This window comes from Coregonus lavaretus (assembly GCF_964263955.1).
Source record: "Coregonus lavaretus genome assembly, chromosome: 17".
Lineage (NCBI taxonomy): Eukaryota > Metazoa > Chordata > Actinopteri > Salmoniformes > Salmonidae > Coregonus > Coregonus lavaretus.
Window position 1 is genome coordinate 19848269 of NC_140004.1, and position 16231 is coordinate 19864499.

The 16231-nt window shown below is 48.8% G+C and overlaps 1 protein-coding gene across 1 annotated transcript in view; it reads left to right on the forward strand.

The window, feature by feature from the left end:
* The window catches only part of LOC311144884 (hemicentin-1-like), a gene marked incomplete at both ends in the record, with an annotated part of 82943 nt that overhangs the window by 15929 nt on the left and 50783 nt on the right, over positions 1-16231 (forward strand). Inside the window, 19 exons of the mRNA XM_084181052.1 lie at positions 5-176; positions 506-612; positions 724-844; positions 927-1190; positions 1290-1434; positions 2054-2175; positions 2420-2692; positions 3160-3301; positions 3639-3766; positions 4539-4652; positions 4817-4975; positions 5180-5374; positions 11952-12047; positions 12226-12353; positions 12445-12589; positions 12936-13048; positions 13736-13895; positions 14096-14255; positions 16074-16201. Of these exons, the coding sequence (XP_084037178.1) occupies positions 5-176; positions 506-612; positions 724-844; positions 927-1190; positions 1290-1434; positions 2054-2175; positions 2420-2692; positions 3160-3301; positions 3639-3766; positions 4539-4652; positions 4817-4975; positions 5180-5374; positions 11952-12047; positions 12226-12353; positions 12445-12589; positions 12936-13048; positions 13736-13895; positions 14096-14255; positions 16074-16201 (2872 nt within the window). The remainder of the gene's footprint in view (positions 1-4; positions 177-505; positions 613-723; positions 845-926; positions 1191-1289; positions 1435-2053; positions 2176-2419; positions 2693-3159; positions 3302-3638; positions 3767-4538; positions 4653-4816; positions 4976-5179; positions 5375-11951; positions 12048-12225; positions 12354-12444; positions 12590-12935; positions 13049-13735; positions 13896-14095; positions 14256-16073; positions 16202-16231) is intronic.

Here is a 16231-nt window from a genome sequence, read left to right on the forward strand (position 1 = left end):
CCAGGTCTTGAAGTGGGTGGAGGAGACAGTGCAGGCCCTGAAGGTTCACCTGCTCTCCTCCAATCATGACAGTGCTCAGGAGAACCAGTGGGAGGTGCCCTTTGACCCCAGCCTGAAGGAGGTCACTGTGTCACTTAGTGGGCCAGCCCCTCAGATCGAGCTCAGGGATCCCCTTGGTACACCATGCTTTCATTATGTATTCTCGTTGTATAGATATCAAATAACTTTGTCACTACTTGAGAATAATACTATATATTCATCAGTGGAGGCTGCTGAAGGGAGGATGGCTCATAATAATGGCTGGAATGGATTGAATGGAATGGCATCAAACACATGGAAATCATGTGTTTGATGTATTTGATAAAATTCCACTCATTCCGCTCCAGCCATTACCAAGAGTGTTTTCCCCGATTAAGGTGCCACCAACCTCCTGTGATATCCATTTGGCTGAACATTGATGTTATTTAACATTTTGAAATTATATTGTTATGTGTCAATTGCTTAGGTCACATTGTTAGAGTGGAGCAGGGCCTCACAGAGCTGTTGAATATTCCAAATTCTGCCCGTGTTGTCAACCTGAAGTTCCCCCGACCTGGAGCCTGGACTCTGAAGGTACTCTACAGTAGATCCTCCTGACGTGATCATCCTGCATTGAGAATGAGATAACTGCTTTAGTCACCTCTGATGCACAATACAACAACTGAATGTCCTGTCTATGTCCAGGTGGGCTGCGGTGGCCGTCACACTCTGAGAGTTACAGGGGTCAGCAATCTGGACTTTCGGGCTGGGTTCTCCAGTATACCAGTGTCTGAGTTCAACCATACCAGGGAGAGACCCATCAAAGGTAAAGTGTACATGCAATTTTATATCTTTGTATGTATACGTGATTGCATTGAATAACGTTGGGCTCCCCTCCCCTTCCAAAGGAGTTCCAGCCCATGTGCTGCTGAAGTGTACAGGACTGAAGCCCCCAGGTCAGCTGAGTCACATGGAGTTAGTTTCAGGTTCAGGACGCTCCTTACGCACCCTCCCCGTGCCTCTGCCCTCTGACAGGGGCAGCTTAGGACTCTGGAATGTCCCAGAATTTCGCACTCCTTCCCAAAGCTTCTTCCTCAAGGTGACAGGGAAGGATAAGGAAGGATACCGCTTCCAGAGGTTGTCCAGTGTCTCCTACACAAACATCATCCCAGGTAAGAGATCCCTCTCCTCAGTCTCCACCATAATGTCTCACAGACATACCTAGTCCTTTGTGTGACCTCTTCCCTCCTCTCTTTTTTGTCATGACAAAGATCCCCCAGCGGTGAGCATGCCCAAGGTGGTGAACGGCTTTTATATGCAACCCGCTATGATTGGCTGTTCGGTAGAGAGCGACGTTCCCTATAGGCTGAGGTTCACCAGGAGTGGAGTGGCTATTGGGGAGGAGAAGTTGTTCCAGTGAGTCTTCGTCTGTTCTGTTTGTTGAACACACTATAACACTTGACTTGCCCTCCTTTTGGATGAAATAGCCATATGCACTCAATACCCGCTGTAAAACAGCTAATTAGGTCATGGGGTATGACAAAGTGCACTGTTTGCAGTTACCAGCTCTGCAAGACATTAGTGCCGTTAGACTCTGTTGCCTTTTATTGGTGCATCAATCAGGAGACGGGTATACACAGTAGATTTTGTGTACATTACGCATTCGATTGTGCCATCTTGGAAAATGAACAAAGCAAAAAAAAAATCTCTCACTGTTTTTTTTTTTTGTCATTTAGCAGACACTCTTATCCAGAGCGACTTACAGTTAGTGAGTGCATACATTATATATACTGGTCCCCCGTGGGAAACAAACCCACAACCCTGGCGTTGCAAACGCCATGCTCTACCAACTGAGCTACACGGGACTATACTGTTCTGACACTCTGTTTTGAATTACATACATGAAATAATGCCGACCTCTGACGAGAGGTATTCACTGTGTCTCTGTGCCAGAGAGGCTAATTTGTCAGTGGTGTAAGACAGTATCCTGTTCCCATCATCACTCACCTGTCAGCTATCTGTTCATGTGTCTCAGGTTCTCTGGCAAAGCATCATGGGAAATTCCACATGCCTCAGGTAAGGATGAGGGTCCGTATGAGTGCATCGCTCAGAGCAGCGCAGGACTGGGAAGAGCATTCACACAGCTGACCGTGAGAGGTATGTCAGAACACACACACACCCGCACACACACACACACACACACACACACAGATCACTTAGCTAATGTTGTCAAAGCTTTCCAAAATACTTATCTTATTTATATATTGCTGATATAAATACCACTTTGATACAAAACATGTAATTCCAAATGTTTACATTGACAATAAACTGAACTGTTTAGTGCCTGCTGATAATGTGTTGTTTGTCACACTGTGTTGACTCTGTGTTTCCCATGAGACAGAGCCTCCTCCGGTGCTGAAGGCCCCAGTGAACGTGAGCTCTACTGTGGGTGCTGTGGCTGTGCTGGCCTGCCAGGTGGAGGGCTCCATGCGCCACAACCTGACCTGGCAGCGGGCAGGCCTCACTATCCTGGCCGCCTCCGGGAGGGTCAGGGTCCTGCCCAACTCCTTCCTGGAGATCAGTGGGGTGCAGCCCCAGGACGCTGGCCAGTACCAGTGTGTGGCCACCAATGCCAACGGAGACAGCCGAGTCACAGTGTGGCTGCTCGTCCCAGGTACTGTAGCTCACCGCACCCCAACCACACCGTACCGATCATCTGTTTAAACACTTAACACACAAGGGCCTCCTCCATAGCTTTTCCAGGCCTCTGGCATCTGCTTTCCATTACTGCCTTAGTAGCATGACTTATCCACTTCTCCAGAAACGCTCCCAGTCACAACATGTTTCAAATCAGCCCAATTGATGCAAGTTGAAAATTGTGGCTTCTATGATGGACATGGGCTCAGAGGCTTATAATGCGTTTGAAAACGATGAACAAATTTGAAACATGTCTCTGACTGTGATCCACTGTGATCATGACGTCAGGCCCTCCCGGTTAATCATGCTCTGCCCCCAGACTAGCAGAGGTTACCACTGCTTAGCCATGATCAGCTCTGCATGTAATAAATTATTACTCATACAGCCATGACTTGGACATGAGTCATCAGATCTTTCCTATGGACCCTCTCTGTCTCTCTGCAGAGGCCCCTTCTGTGGTAGTCAGCCCCCAGAGCCAAGCCTTCTCCAGGGGGTCTGAGGTCCGCCTCGTCTGCACAGCGTCCGGCTCCCCCCCTCCCCAGCTCTTCTGGAGTCATGGAAACATGTTCCTCACTAATCGGCCAAGGTAAAGGAACTCTCAGCCCACTCAACACCTACACGGCAGCAGCTACAGAGAGTTGTTTGATTCTATTTTAACAGCCTACTATGAATATATAAATGTCACATCTCGTTTGCTTCATTTTACAGTTACAGCTAACCACAAAACTATATTATTCCAGATTTTTGGTACATTTACATTATATGGCTGCCAATAAATACATTTTCAAAAGAGATATGCCTCAAGCGATCCAAAATGTTCCTTGGACATCTAGTGATGAATTTCACGAAGACATCTTTATTTGTAATCATCTAAATCAACAAACATGAATTCCCATGACTGATGTCTGTCTTACATAATACAGGATGACTATATCCAACCATGGAGGCCTAACAATCAGAGATGCCCTCCCCGAGGATGCTGGGAACTACTCGTGCCTGGCGACCAACGAGGCTGGAACCGCCACTCAGACTGTGTCTCTCAATTATGCAGGTGGGTAGAGATGTCTATCAGTCCCAGTCCTATTCTAGGTTGAGTGAGACAGCGCTATAAAGGCTATGATGTGGGCTTTCCATTTAAAGACTAGTTCTTTACCACTTTTACCCCAGGCATACATTTTCAGAGTTCAGAGTAGGGTCACTTTTTTATGGTTTCTGTGAGAAAACTTTGTTGAGTGCTGTTATGAATGAATGTCTCCCTGATCCATCGTGTTTGGGCTATGTTGTCTAGCTGTGAGGAGAGTTTAGATTGACAGTGGCATATATCTGGGTTATAGCTTCCCTGTGTTGGCAGGGTTGACAGTCCTCAGGATGTATTTTTAGCCTTGCTGTCATTGAGTGCTTGACAGAGGGCACAGCACTGATGGACCATGGCAGCTTCTCCCGGGGGTGTGCTTGTATTATACTCACTGTCTGGGAGTGTCATTTTTAACAACACTGATCTGTCAAGACACCATCAACCTGGCTCTGGCAGGATGCATCATCTCATCCTTTCAACTGTCTCTTTCTCTCGGCTCCTGTAGCGCCTGTCTCTGTCACGTCTCTGCAGACGTACAAGGCGTGTGAAATGACAGGCAGCGATACTTCTATTTTTATCTCCTGTCTGGGCCACTGCCCAGTCAATTGACTGAATTAAATTCACATTAATTTGCTATTCTGATCACATATAGCATTGTGAGCATGTCTGCTGATTTGGTAGATAATACAAATGTTTTGATCATGTTTATTATTTAAGTTTTATCTTGGTTCACCCTTCCTCCATACAGAGGAACCCAGTATCTGGGTGGTGAAACCGGTTGTGATGGTGGCAGTTGGAGGTGATGCAACTCTGGAGTGCCGAGCCACAGGCATTCCTCTACCTCTGGTCAAATGGTCCAAAGGTAAAACACTGATCACTTGTGTGATACGTTGTCAATAGTACACTAGATAGGATTATGTCTAATCACTTGTGTAATCTGTTATGATAAATGACATTCATTAGGTTGATATTTGCATTAAACAAAGAATCACTGTGTCTGTGTGTCATTTTCTTGTAATTTCTCAGGTGATCTACAGGTGGGCTCAGTTCCTTTTGCTGAGCAGGACGTGCATCGTGGGACGCTGCAGATCCGAGGGGTGCAGGAGATGGATGCTGGGGAGTACAGCTGTGTGGCCAGTAACCCTGCTGGAACCTCGTCTGCTACTGTTATTCTGGAGGTCGGAGGTGAGGGCAGCCATTTTAGCCTTACTGAATTAATGCCACTTTCAGATAACCAGTAATAATGGTAAGGCATTGCATCCTTTATCTAAACCATGTAGGTGTAATAGACTATTTATATATTTTGAACAGAGTAGATCTATGTCCTTTTTAAACACTGTATTTGATTATAGAGAACTTCATGCTGATCTCCCACTCTTTCTCCCACAGCGGCCCCTCTATTCTCAGAACCCCCAGATGACATGACAGTGGATGTGGGGGAGAATGTCACGCTGCCCTGTGTCGCCCGTGGTTTCCCGTCGCCTACAGTTACCTGGCGTCGAAAGGATGGGAGACCGATCATCACTAAAGCAGACAGCAGCGGTGGCACGGTGCAACTAGAAACAGGGCATCTCCTGATTCAGGGTGAGTCATATGTCCCTTTCCCACTATTCTTCTTTACACTATTACACTATCCCCATAATGAGTTCCTTACCAAAACAGCAGGCACCAAAGAGACCACAGCCCTCCATTGGCACCAAGTGTGTGACTGGCATGGCTGACATTCTTTGGGTTCATAAATATATAAGAGGTGGAGCCCCTCAGATCAGATTCAGTAAACGTTTTCTTAAGAGAGTGTCACGGTTCTCTAAGACCGAACCCAGAAGCAGACCAGGACAAGGTGAGTTGAACGAATGTGAGTGTTTATTTACAGATAAAAGATGCAGAATAGTCCAGGAGACGGAGCGGGTGGCGGAGATGAGTAGGTGGTGGTGAAGTGGCAGATGAACTGATGGCACGGCAGGGGTTGGGTGAAGGTTCCGGGAGAATGACTGTAGACAGAAAAAAACAGAGGTAAGTACAAGGCAGGTCAACAAGGTGCAAAAAACAACAAAACTAACGCTAGTACTCAGAGGCTGATACGCTGGCAAAACATACTGTTTATGGCTAACGATCCGGCAGGGAATGGATGTCAGGTCAGAGCTTATGAAGGGGTGATGATCAGGACCAGGTGTGCCGAAGCTGATGAGAAGCAGGTGCGGGTAATCGAGAGATCATCCGCCTAGCAACGTCGCCCGGCAACCGGACAGGGTGCGTTCAGGCACCTTCGGGAAACAGGAGACACAGAGCAGAAAAACGGCAACACAGGCAGGAACAGACTCAGGACGCAGGGTTCATGACAGTACCCCCCCTCTGACGAACGCCACCGGGCGGACTACCCGGAGCGCCAGGATGGAGGCGGTAGAAGTCACGAAGGAGGTCAGCATCAAGGATCTGACGCCGAGGAATCCAACTCCTCTCCTCAGGACCATACCCCTCCCAGTCCACGAGATACTGGAAACCCCGGCCCCGCCGTCTGGAATCCATGATGCGGCGCACCGTGTAGACAGGACCTCCTCCGATCATCCGAGGAGGAGGAGGGGGCAACAGAGGGCTGAGGAGAACAGGCTTGAGGCAGGAGACATGGAAGGTGGGATGGACTCTGAGCGTACTAGGCAACTTGAGTCGAACCACAACAGGATTAATCACTCTCTCCACCACAAACGGACCAATGAACCTCGGCGACAGTTTCCTTGACTCAGTCCGCAGAGGAAGGTCCCGTGTAGCCAACCAGACCCCATCTCCGATTGCATAAGCGGGGGCTGGAATACGGCGACGATTCGCCTGGAGCTGATACCGGTCAGAAACTCTAAGGAGGGCCTTTCTGGCCCGATGCCAGGTCCGGTGGCAACGACGAATGTGGGCCTGGACAGAGGGAACCGAGAGATCTTTCTCCTGAGAAGGAAACAAGGGGGGTTGGTAGCCGTATAGGCACTGGAAGGGAGACATCCCAGTGGCAGAAGTAGGGAGAGTATTGTGAGCATACTCAACCCAAGGCAACTGAGAGGCCCAAGAGGTGGGGTTGGAGGAAACAAGGCAGCGCAGCGTGGATTCCATCTTCTGGTTGGCTCTCTCCGCCTGTCCATTAGATTGGGGGTGAAATCCAGATGTAAGACTGACTGTAGCTCCAATGGCCAAACAGAAGGATTTCCAGACAGCAGAGGTGAACTGAGGGCCACGGTCGGAAACTATGTCACTGGGCAATCCGTGGACCCTGAAAACCTCCCTAACCAGGATCTTGGACGTCTCAGAGGCAGAGGGAAGCTTGGAGATGGGCACAAAGTGGGCGAACTTGCGGAATCGGTCCCCAATAGTCAGAATGACCGTGTTCCCCTCAGAAGAGGGCAACCCAGTGACAAAGTCCAGAGCCAGATGCGACCATGGTCGCCGGGGGATCGGTAGGGGGTGAAGAAGTCCAGAGCTGGGCCGATTGGCACTCTTGTTCTGCGCACAAACTGGACAGGCAGCAACAAACCTCCGAGTATCTTCTCCCATGGCAGGCCACCAAAATCGTCTGCGTAGAAGCGCCATCGTCCGAGCCACGCCAGGGGGACAAGCCATCTTGCTGGTGTGGGACCATTGGAGGACAGCCGAACGAACCGACTCAGGCACAAACAACCGACCGGGTGGACCGTTACCGGGGCCGGGCTGCGTCCGAAGGGCCGCCATAACCTCCTCCTCAATCCTCCACATAACGGCTCCCACGACAAGGTTCCGGGGAAGAATCGTCTCAGTCTTGGCCCCACTCTCCTCCGTCTTGGAGAACATCTGGGACAAGGCGTCCGCCTTGCCGTTCTTAGACCCCGGTCGGAACGTCAAGGAAAAATTAAAGCGTCCAAAAAACAACGACCACCTGGCCTGACGGGAGTTGAGACGTTTAGCCGATTGCACGTAAGCAAGATTCTTGTGGTCAGTCCAGACAACAAATGGTTGCTCCGCCCCCTCCAACCAGTGGCGCCACTCCTCCAAGGCAAGTTTCACCGCGAGAAGCTCCCGGTTACCCACATCGTAGTTCCTCTCCGTAGACGACAAGAGTAGTAGGCGCAGGGATGGCGTTTACCGTCAGTGGAGCATCGCTGGGACAGGATGGCGCCAACCCCCACATCAGACGCATCCACTTCAACGACAAACTGACGGGCAGTGTCAGGTTGAGAGAGAATCGGAGCGTTGGTGAATCGCCTCTTCAAATCCAGAAATGCTCGGTCCGCCTCAGGATTCCAACTGAAGGTTCTGGTACTAGAAGTCAGGGAAGTTAAAGGAGCGGCCACACGGCTGTAATCACGGATAAATCGCCGATAGAAATTCGCAAACCCCAGAAACCTCTGGAGCTGCAATCTCGTACCGGGCTGGGCCCAATCCAGAACCGCCCTAACCTTCTCTTGGTCCATCCTAATCTCTCCCCTGGAGATGATGAACCTGAGGAAGGATGTAGTGTGGGCGTGAAATTCACACTTCTCGGCCTTCACAAACAGGCGATTCTCCAGCATTCGCTGCAGAACCTGCTTGACATGCTGGACGTGGCTGGAAGGCTCCTTCGAGAAGATAAGAATGTCATCCAGGTAAACAAACACAAAAAGACCGATCATATCTCTCAGGACGTCATTCACCATACTCTGGAACACTGCTGGGGCATTGGTCAGTCCAAACGGCATCACCTGATACTCGAAATGACCCATCGGTGTATTGAAACCAGTCAACCACTCGTCTCCCTCTCTGATCCGGACCAGATGATACGCATTGCGTAGGTCCAGCTTGGTGAACACAGTAGCACCCTGTAAGGAGTCGAAAGCAGAGCTCATCAAGGGCAGGGGATACTTGTTCTTGACCGTGATATCATTCAACCCCCGATAATCAATACAAGGTCGAAGAGAGCCATCCTTTTTACTCACAAAGAAGAATCCTGCCCCCAGGGGTGATGACGAGGGACGAATGAGACCAGCAGCTAGGGACTCCTTTATGTAGGTCTCCAAAGCCTCACGTTCAGGTCGGGAGATGCTGTATAACCGTCCCTTGGGATAGGCAGCTCCAGGGAACAGGTTTATGGCACAATCGTATGGTCGGTGGGGAGGGAGTGACAGAGCCCTCTGCTTACTGAACACTTCCCCCAAATCGTGATATGTCTCGGGAACCAGGGACAAATCTGGGGGGTTAGCCTCAATCACCTGACTGGGAACAGAATGGGAACAGGCAGTCTTGAGGCAGTTAGCATGACAATCAATGCTCCAACTAGTTACCTTGCCAGTCACCCAATCGAACGTGGGATTGTGTTCTTTCAGCCAGGGGTATCCAAGGACCAGAGGAACATGGGAAGAAGGCAGAATGAAGAATGAGATAACCTCAGAATGATTCCCTGACAACAGCATCTTAACCGGTTCAGTCCTCATCGTGATACGTGCCAGACTACTGCCGTTCAGAGTGGTAGCTTCAATGGCTTCCGGTAATCGCTCCTTGGAAAGCCCCAGCTGTTCCACCACGTCGGCATCAATAAAGCTTCCATCGGCACCTGAATCGAGGAAAGCGTTAATCGCTAAACTCTGATTCCTGTTCATGAGGGTAGCCGGGAAACGGGGTCTGACAGGGGTATTGAGAGGTTGAAACTGGCTCGCTAAAAGTCCTCCCAACTTTAGCGAGCCGAGCAGTTTGACGGCCGCTGGGAACAAGTGGAGATGTAATGTCCCAAACTACCACAGTAGAGGCAGCGGTTGGTCTTATGTCTATGTTGGCGCTCCTCCTTGGTTAACCTGTGCCGCCCCACTTGCATGGGTTCAGAATCTGGAGGCAGGACCTCTCCACTAATCCCGTGTGGTGGACAATGATCGACGCATTCTGGTCCACCTCCTGACCCGACTGGAAACTGAGAAGCGGATTGATTGGACGGGCCCCATTGCTTCTCCCTCCTTCTCTCTCGAACTCTGTTATCCACCCGAATAGACAAAGCTACCACACTGTCCAGGTCACTAGGCTCCGGATAGGAGATCAACTCATCCTTGAGTTGCTCCGACAGCCCCTGGTAAAAGGATTCTTGCAGTGACTCCTCATTCCACCCACTCTCCACAGCCAATGTCCTGAATTCGACTACGGAGTCGGCAACGCTGCGAGTTCCTTGGCGAAGAGAAAACAGGCGCTTAGCTGCGTCCTTACCTTGGACTGGATGGTCAAACAGCTTCCTCATCTCTGCCGTGAATTGCTGGTATGACGCCATGCAGGTGTCCTGTCGTTCCCATACGGCTGAAGCCCACTCCAGGGCTCTACTACGCAGCAATTCAATAACAAAGGCTATCCTAGCCTTGTCTGTGGCGTAAGAGTGGGGCTGTAGATCGAACACTAATCCACACTGCATAAGAAAGGAACGGCATCTTCCCAAATCCCCTTCATACTTCTCAGGCGTCGGAACCTTGGGCTCACTGAAGGGCACAGCTCCAGAAGCGGCAGGCGAGAGAGGTGAAACCGGTGGTGGATTCTCCACCGGCAAACTGAGCTGAGCCTGGATCTTCGTCAGACTGGTAGAAAAGTTCAGAACCGATAACGCTATCTCCTGTAGCGCCGTGCTGTGTTGTCCCAACATCATCTCCTGATGGGTAATGGCATGGCGAACAGAGTCCAGGTCCGCTGGGTTCATTTATGGCCGGATCGTTCTGTCACGGTTCTCTAAGACCGAACCCAGAAGCAGACCAGGACAAGGTGAGTTGAACGAATGTGAGTGTTTATTTACAGATAAAAGATGCAGAATAGTCCAGGAGACGGAGCGGGTGGCGGAGATGAGTAGGTGGTGGTGAAGTGGCAGATGAACTGATGGCACGGCAGGGGTTGGGTGAAGGTTCCAGGAGAATGACTGTAGACAGAAAAAAACGGAGGTAAGTACAAGGCAGGTCAACAAGGTGCAAAAAACAACAAAACTAACGCTAGTACTCAGAGGCTGATACGCTGGCAAAACATACTGTTTATGGCTAACGATCCGGCAGGGAATGGATGTCAGGTCAGAGCTTATGAAGGGGTGATGATCAGGACCAGGTGTGCCGAAGCTGATGAGAAGCAGGTGCGGGTAATCGAGAGATCACCCGCCTAGCAACGTCGCCCGGCAACCGGACAGGGTGCGTTCAGGCACCTTCGGGAAACAGGAGATACAGAGCAGAAAAACGGCAACACAGGCAGGAACAGACTCAGGACGCAGGGTTCATGACAGAGAGTGAGCGTAACAGGATACAGCTGGCACTGCTGAATGAACAGAGCATCTCCCCTTTCTCCCCCAGTGAGGGGAACTGAGGCGCTTGGAGGGCCTTAGAGAATTGACAGAGACTTTTATGTCAAGTCAGGGGTGAGTCAAGTTCAACTGTATAATGTGGATATAACATATTTTGGACCATGACTTTAGCCTTGGCCAGAGAGGGAGGGAGGGAGGGAGGGAGACAGAGAGAAGAGAGAGAGAGAGAAAGAGAAAGAGAGAGCGTGGTTGGTATATCTATCCACAGCTCAGATCCTAAATGTTTATAGGCTGGGTTATTTTTTGTTGGGGAGGGAGAAACAGTAATATTTGCATGGAGAAGTGGACTTCCATCACTGGGCCCATATGTGTGTACATACTGACCTGATTTGCTTAAATGGCAGCAGATGTTTCTATCTTTACGTGGCGTTGTTTAAAGAGAGTCCAGTAGCCTCTTTATTAATGTGTCAGATATGTAGGCTACATATTGTACAGTCATTGGACAACTTCATTTTCACTGTTTACTCTTCACATGAGTTGACATCAGCCATTTAGACACTGGCAATTGAATCATGTTTTCATCTGTCATCATGTGGTCTAAGTAAAATATACTGTTTAGGACATATTGTATAGGCAGCTGTACTACATTGTGGCTAATTGTATTGAAAAAAGGTTTTATAAACCCTAATGACATTATAAATAAACCAAGAGAATGCCAGTAGACGATTGAGACATAGTTGATGAAAACTTAGAATGAAAATGATGTTTAGCTAGTATGCACTTGTCAATTCTTAATACAGTACTTGCACATGTAACCTGTCTCATACTGAGATTTGCATGGAGATGCCATCCTATACAGTGGAATCTGTATTTATTTGATCATGATAACAGTATTCTCAGAGTGACTGTGTCTGTCCACAGATGTCTGGTTGGATGATGAAGGCCTGTATGTCTGTGAGGCCAAGAATCAGTTTGGAACCATCAGGACTGAGGCCAGAGTCAGTGTCAGTGGACTGGGTATGAACTAGTGTTTGTGTTAAGTCTTACCTTTCTCTGCTGACAGATAACACCAGTATCCATTGCTGCCTCTCCCCATAATAGTTTAAGTTTGATCCTACATTATTTTTTCAGCTGCTGCTTTGTATTTCGGTCTGTCTGCTCATGTAATGATATCCCCCCCCGTTTTGTCCAACAGAGCCCCCTCTTTTGGCACATGGTGCCCCAGTCATCACCACTGGGATTGGTCAGTCCCTGAGCATACCCTGCATGCTATTGGATGGAATACCCCTGCCAGAGAGACACTGGACACACAATGGAAACCAAGTGAGGATGACCTGTCCTGAATAATCCTACATTACTACCTTTCTGAATGTGTGTTTATCATTGCCTAACATTATCCATTGCTGTTCCCTAGCTGCAACTGAGTGGCAGGAAGTTCCTGAGGAGTGATGGCAGCCTGTACATAGAGAGGGCACTCCAAGAGGATGCTGGGACGTATGTTTGCACTGCGGTGAACGTAGCCGGGTCGGTCAACACATCAGTCAGCCTGGAAGTCCATGGTGAGAGGAGATACGTTTTACAGAATGGTCAAAGGGCTATAGCAGATCCTCTATAGTCATGGGCCATCTAATGAGCTTATGAATGTGCTGACTATTAGTATGGGAAAACAACATCTTGAGCAACTTGTAACTTGAGCACCCTGCGGTGTTATAGTTGAGAGAGTGTTTCATATACTGCATGCTTTGATGAAGTCATTTTGTCCATAGACAATAATGACAGGCATACAGATCAGGGTTCATCAACAAGTTGTAATGAAGCTGGTTGATGCTTTGAGTCCAGTGATAATTCTGCTCCACTTGTTGTCCATGCTCAGTAGACTGCTGTACTTGTGACCTACTTTCCCAGTGCCCCCAGAGATCAGCGCTGGTCCATACCACTACATAGCCAATGAGGGCATGGCCATCACCCTGTCATGTGAGTCCAGCGGCGTTCCCAAGCCAACTGTTGTCTGGTCCAAGGTAGGATGCTATGCTTTCTGCTCTGAAGCTGTTTTTTATTTAATGATGGTTTTGGCTTCATTTCACGTGTGACAAATGGCCTTTGACAAATCGCATAATATAGCACAAGGGAATCTAGTGGGGATTGCAATCACAGCCCATCCATTTTAAGATTAATGGCCACTAACATCATGTAAATAACCTTTAAACTAATGTAACACTTGTCTATATATTATAAGGCTGCCTGTGTCAAGGAATGTTTATTCATAGCCTCGTTCCATACATTCTCAGATTAATACACTAGAGTCAAGTAAATGTATATACTTGTCAGATGATAGTGAGTCTGCAAAAGCCATCTTGTGTTCAAAAGTAGTACTGTGTGTGTGTGTGTGTCTGAGAGAGAGAGAGAGAGAGAGAGAGAGAGAGAGAGAGAGAGAGAGAGAGAGAGAGAGAGAGAGAGAGAGAGAGAGAGAGAGAGAGAGAGAGAGAGAGAGAGAGAGAGAGAGAGAGAGAGAGAGAGAGAGAGAGAGAGAGAGAGAGAGAGAGAGAGAGAGAGAGAGAGAGAGAGTTTAGTTTGGGAAGGGGGCTCGGCTCTGTAATTATAGCAGGCATCAGAAGTGAATTTGGGCTTTGAACCTTTGGCCTAGTTATATGTCCCAGTGCTGTTGAGTGTGTATCCGGGCCTCACTCTGCCTGCTCTTCCCCCAGGGAAGGGAGCCCCTGCCCAGGGACAGGTCCTCTCCTCAGTCAGACCCTGATGGCTTCCTCCATATCCTCAACCCCACTGCAGAAGATGCAGGCATATACATTTGCACAGCCACAAGTGCAGTGGGCTACACCAGCCGTGAGATCCAGCTTAGTGTCAACAGTAAGGGCTGCACATTAACTTACAGCAAAGACTGTCCAGTGCGTGATGTCAATGGCCTCTCTCCAAAGTGTTTCATTGATAGAGGATGTACTGTGTAAAAGAAAATCATAAGGCATTTGACATGTTTAGATTAGAAAAAAGTTGAATGCTTAAAGAGCAGACCTGGCTCTGTAAAAATATAATGTTTCCCTTTCCCCTAGCCAAGCCTAAGATCGTAGGTGTGAGCGGTGAGGAGAACACGGTGAATATGGCTGCCGAGGTGGGCTCTGAGGTCATCCTCCCTTGTGAGGTCCAGGGCAGTCCCTCTCCTCTGGTCACATGGAGCAGGAACGGCCAGCCCATCCCTCCAGTCACTGCCTGGTAAGAGGAAGACCCATCTTCCTGCAATGGTAACATAAGAATGTAGCAACAATGCAGTGAAATGGTAAATAGGCAATAAAGGACAAGTTTCTCACCATACCAAGGTGATTACCTTACCTCTGACTTAACTGACCAACCTTTTACAAGGGACGCTGATTGAATCCGGCTGCTCTCCAAAGCAGATGTTAACGGTTGGAGCTAATTTAGTGGTGCCTTTTGAAGCAGCAGAAGCAGCAGCCTGGCGCGGGGCTGTTGTGTGTGTGTGTGTGTGTGTGTGTGTGTGTGTGTGAGAGTGTGTGTGTGTGTGCAGTCGTATGGAACAGCTTCTCTGAGGAAGAACATCTAGTTACACATGACTCTCTCTAGGGATGACAGTGAAACCCACTGGCCATGACCAGTCCCTATGTCTCTGAAGGAACTGTGTGACAGTGTTGAAAGCTGTGATAGTGGTAGAATGAGGATGATCATGTGGGGCCAGGAAGGAGAGAGGGACAGGGGGAGGGAGGAGAGGGGGAGAGGGAGAGGGGGAGGGAGGAGAGGGGGAGAGGTGTGCTGACGGGAAGAAGGGAGAACACTGACAGAAGAAGAGAAAAAAGTCGAGCCTGTTTGGCGTTTGGGTCCCCTGTGGATCTCCTGCCATAAAAGAGCATGTCGACTCCTTACTCTTTACCAGCCCTGGCTGTCTGATGAGAATAACACACTTCCACCAACAACCCCTTCAGCCTTCAGCCACTGGAGCGGACAGACGCATTCTCTCCATCCAGGAGTCTATCTGCCCCCCATCGTTTGGCCCAGCCGGTGTGAGCAGGGAGGCACTGATTGTTGGAATAACTCAGTCAGTGGGTGTTCTGAGTGTCTGCTGCCGTAGCCCTGTTCTTCTCCACCACCTCCACCACAGGCCCCAGTGCTGCAGACAGAGAACGATAGAGAAAGAGAGAGAGAGAGAGAGAGAGAGAGAGAGAGAGAGAGAGAGAGAGAGAGAGAGAGAGAGAGATAGAGAGAGAGCTAGCACAGCTGGAGAGTAGAGGAGCGCTAGCCCACAGTGGGTCAGTCGGGGAGGCTAGGGAGCTGCACTCAGGCCTCTCTGATAAGCCCAATTTGTCCCTGTCAGCCTGTGTATACAGATGAGGCTGTATGTTGGGTCCATGTCTCCAGTTTGTGCTCAGCTCCCTGGTCTCTACTAAGGTGACTTAGAACTGCTTTATGTCTCAGTAGAGACTGACCGCTGCTGAGCCAGTCATTCAGTTTCTATGATGTATGCTACTGGTTGGGTTTGAAGCAGTAGGGAGGCAGAGTGTTACAGGCACATGTGCAGTGTTGAAATATAGGGCTATTTGTGGTTCCAGATCATTTCCGAACATGTTATTGATATAATTTTAGTTGCTTAGCAGACACACTTATACATCTCAGAGCACTGTTTACATTTGTGCAAATTATCAATTTCTGCAGCTGGGTATAGTTCTGCTGGGGATTTAATAATAATAATAATAATAATAATAATAATAATAATAATAATAATAATATTATGCCATTTAGCAAACGCTTTTATCCAAAGCGACTTACAGTCATGCGTGCATACATTTTTACATATGATTTCAGTTCAGTTGAGAAGTTCAGTTACTATTATGCAATATGAATGGTATTACAAAAGCCAGAACTACACAGGCATGTACAGCATGCACACACTCACACACTCACACACTCACACACTCACACATATTCACAGAAACGCAAACAGGGTTGCAGATTTCCAGTGTGACTCCACTGTGAGTAACAGTGTTATCCCCAGCCTGACCTCTGACCTCTCTCCATGTCCAGGTTCACCGTGCTGCCTTCTGGCTCTCTGAAGATCACTGATGTCCGACCGATTGATAGTAAACTTTACACCTGCTCTGCAGAAAACCCAGCAGGCAACGTGTCCCTCAACTACAATTTACATATACAAGGTATCTCGTTATGGATTCTCACTTTGTAGG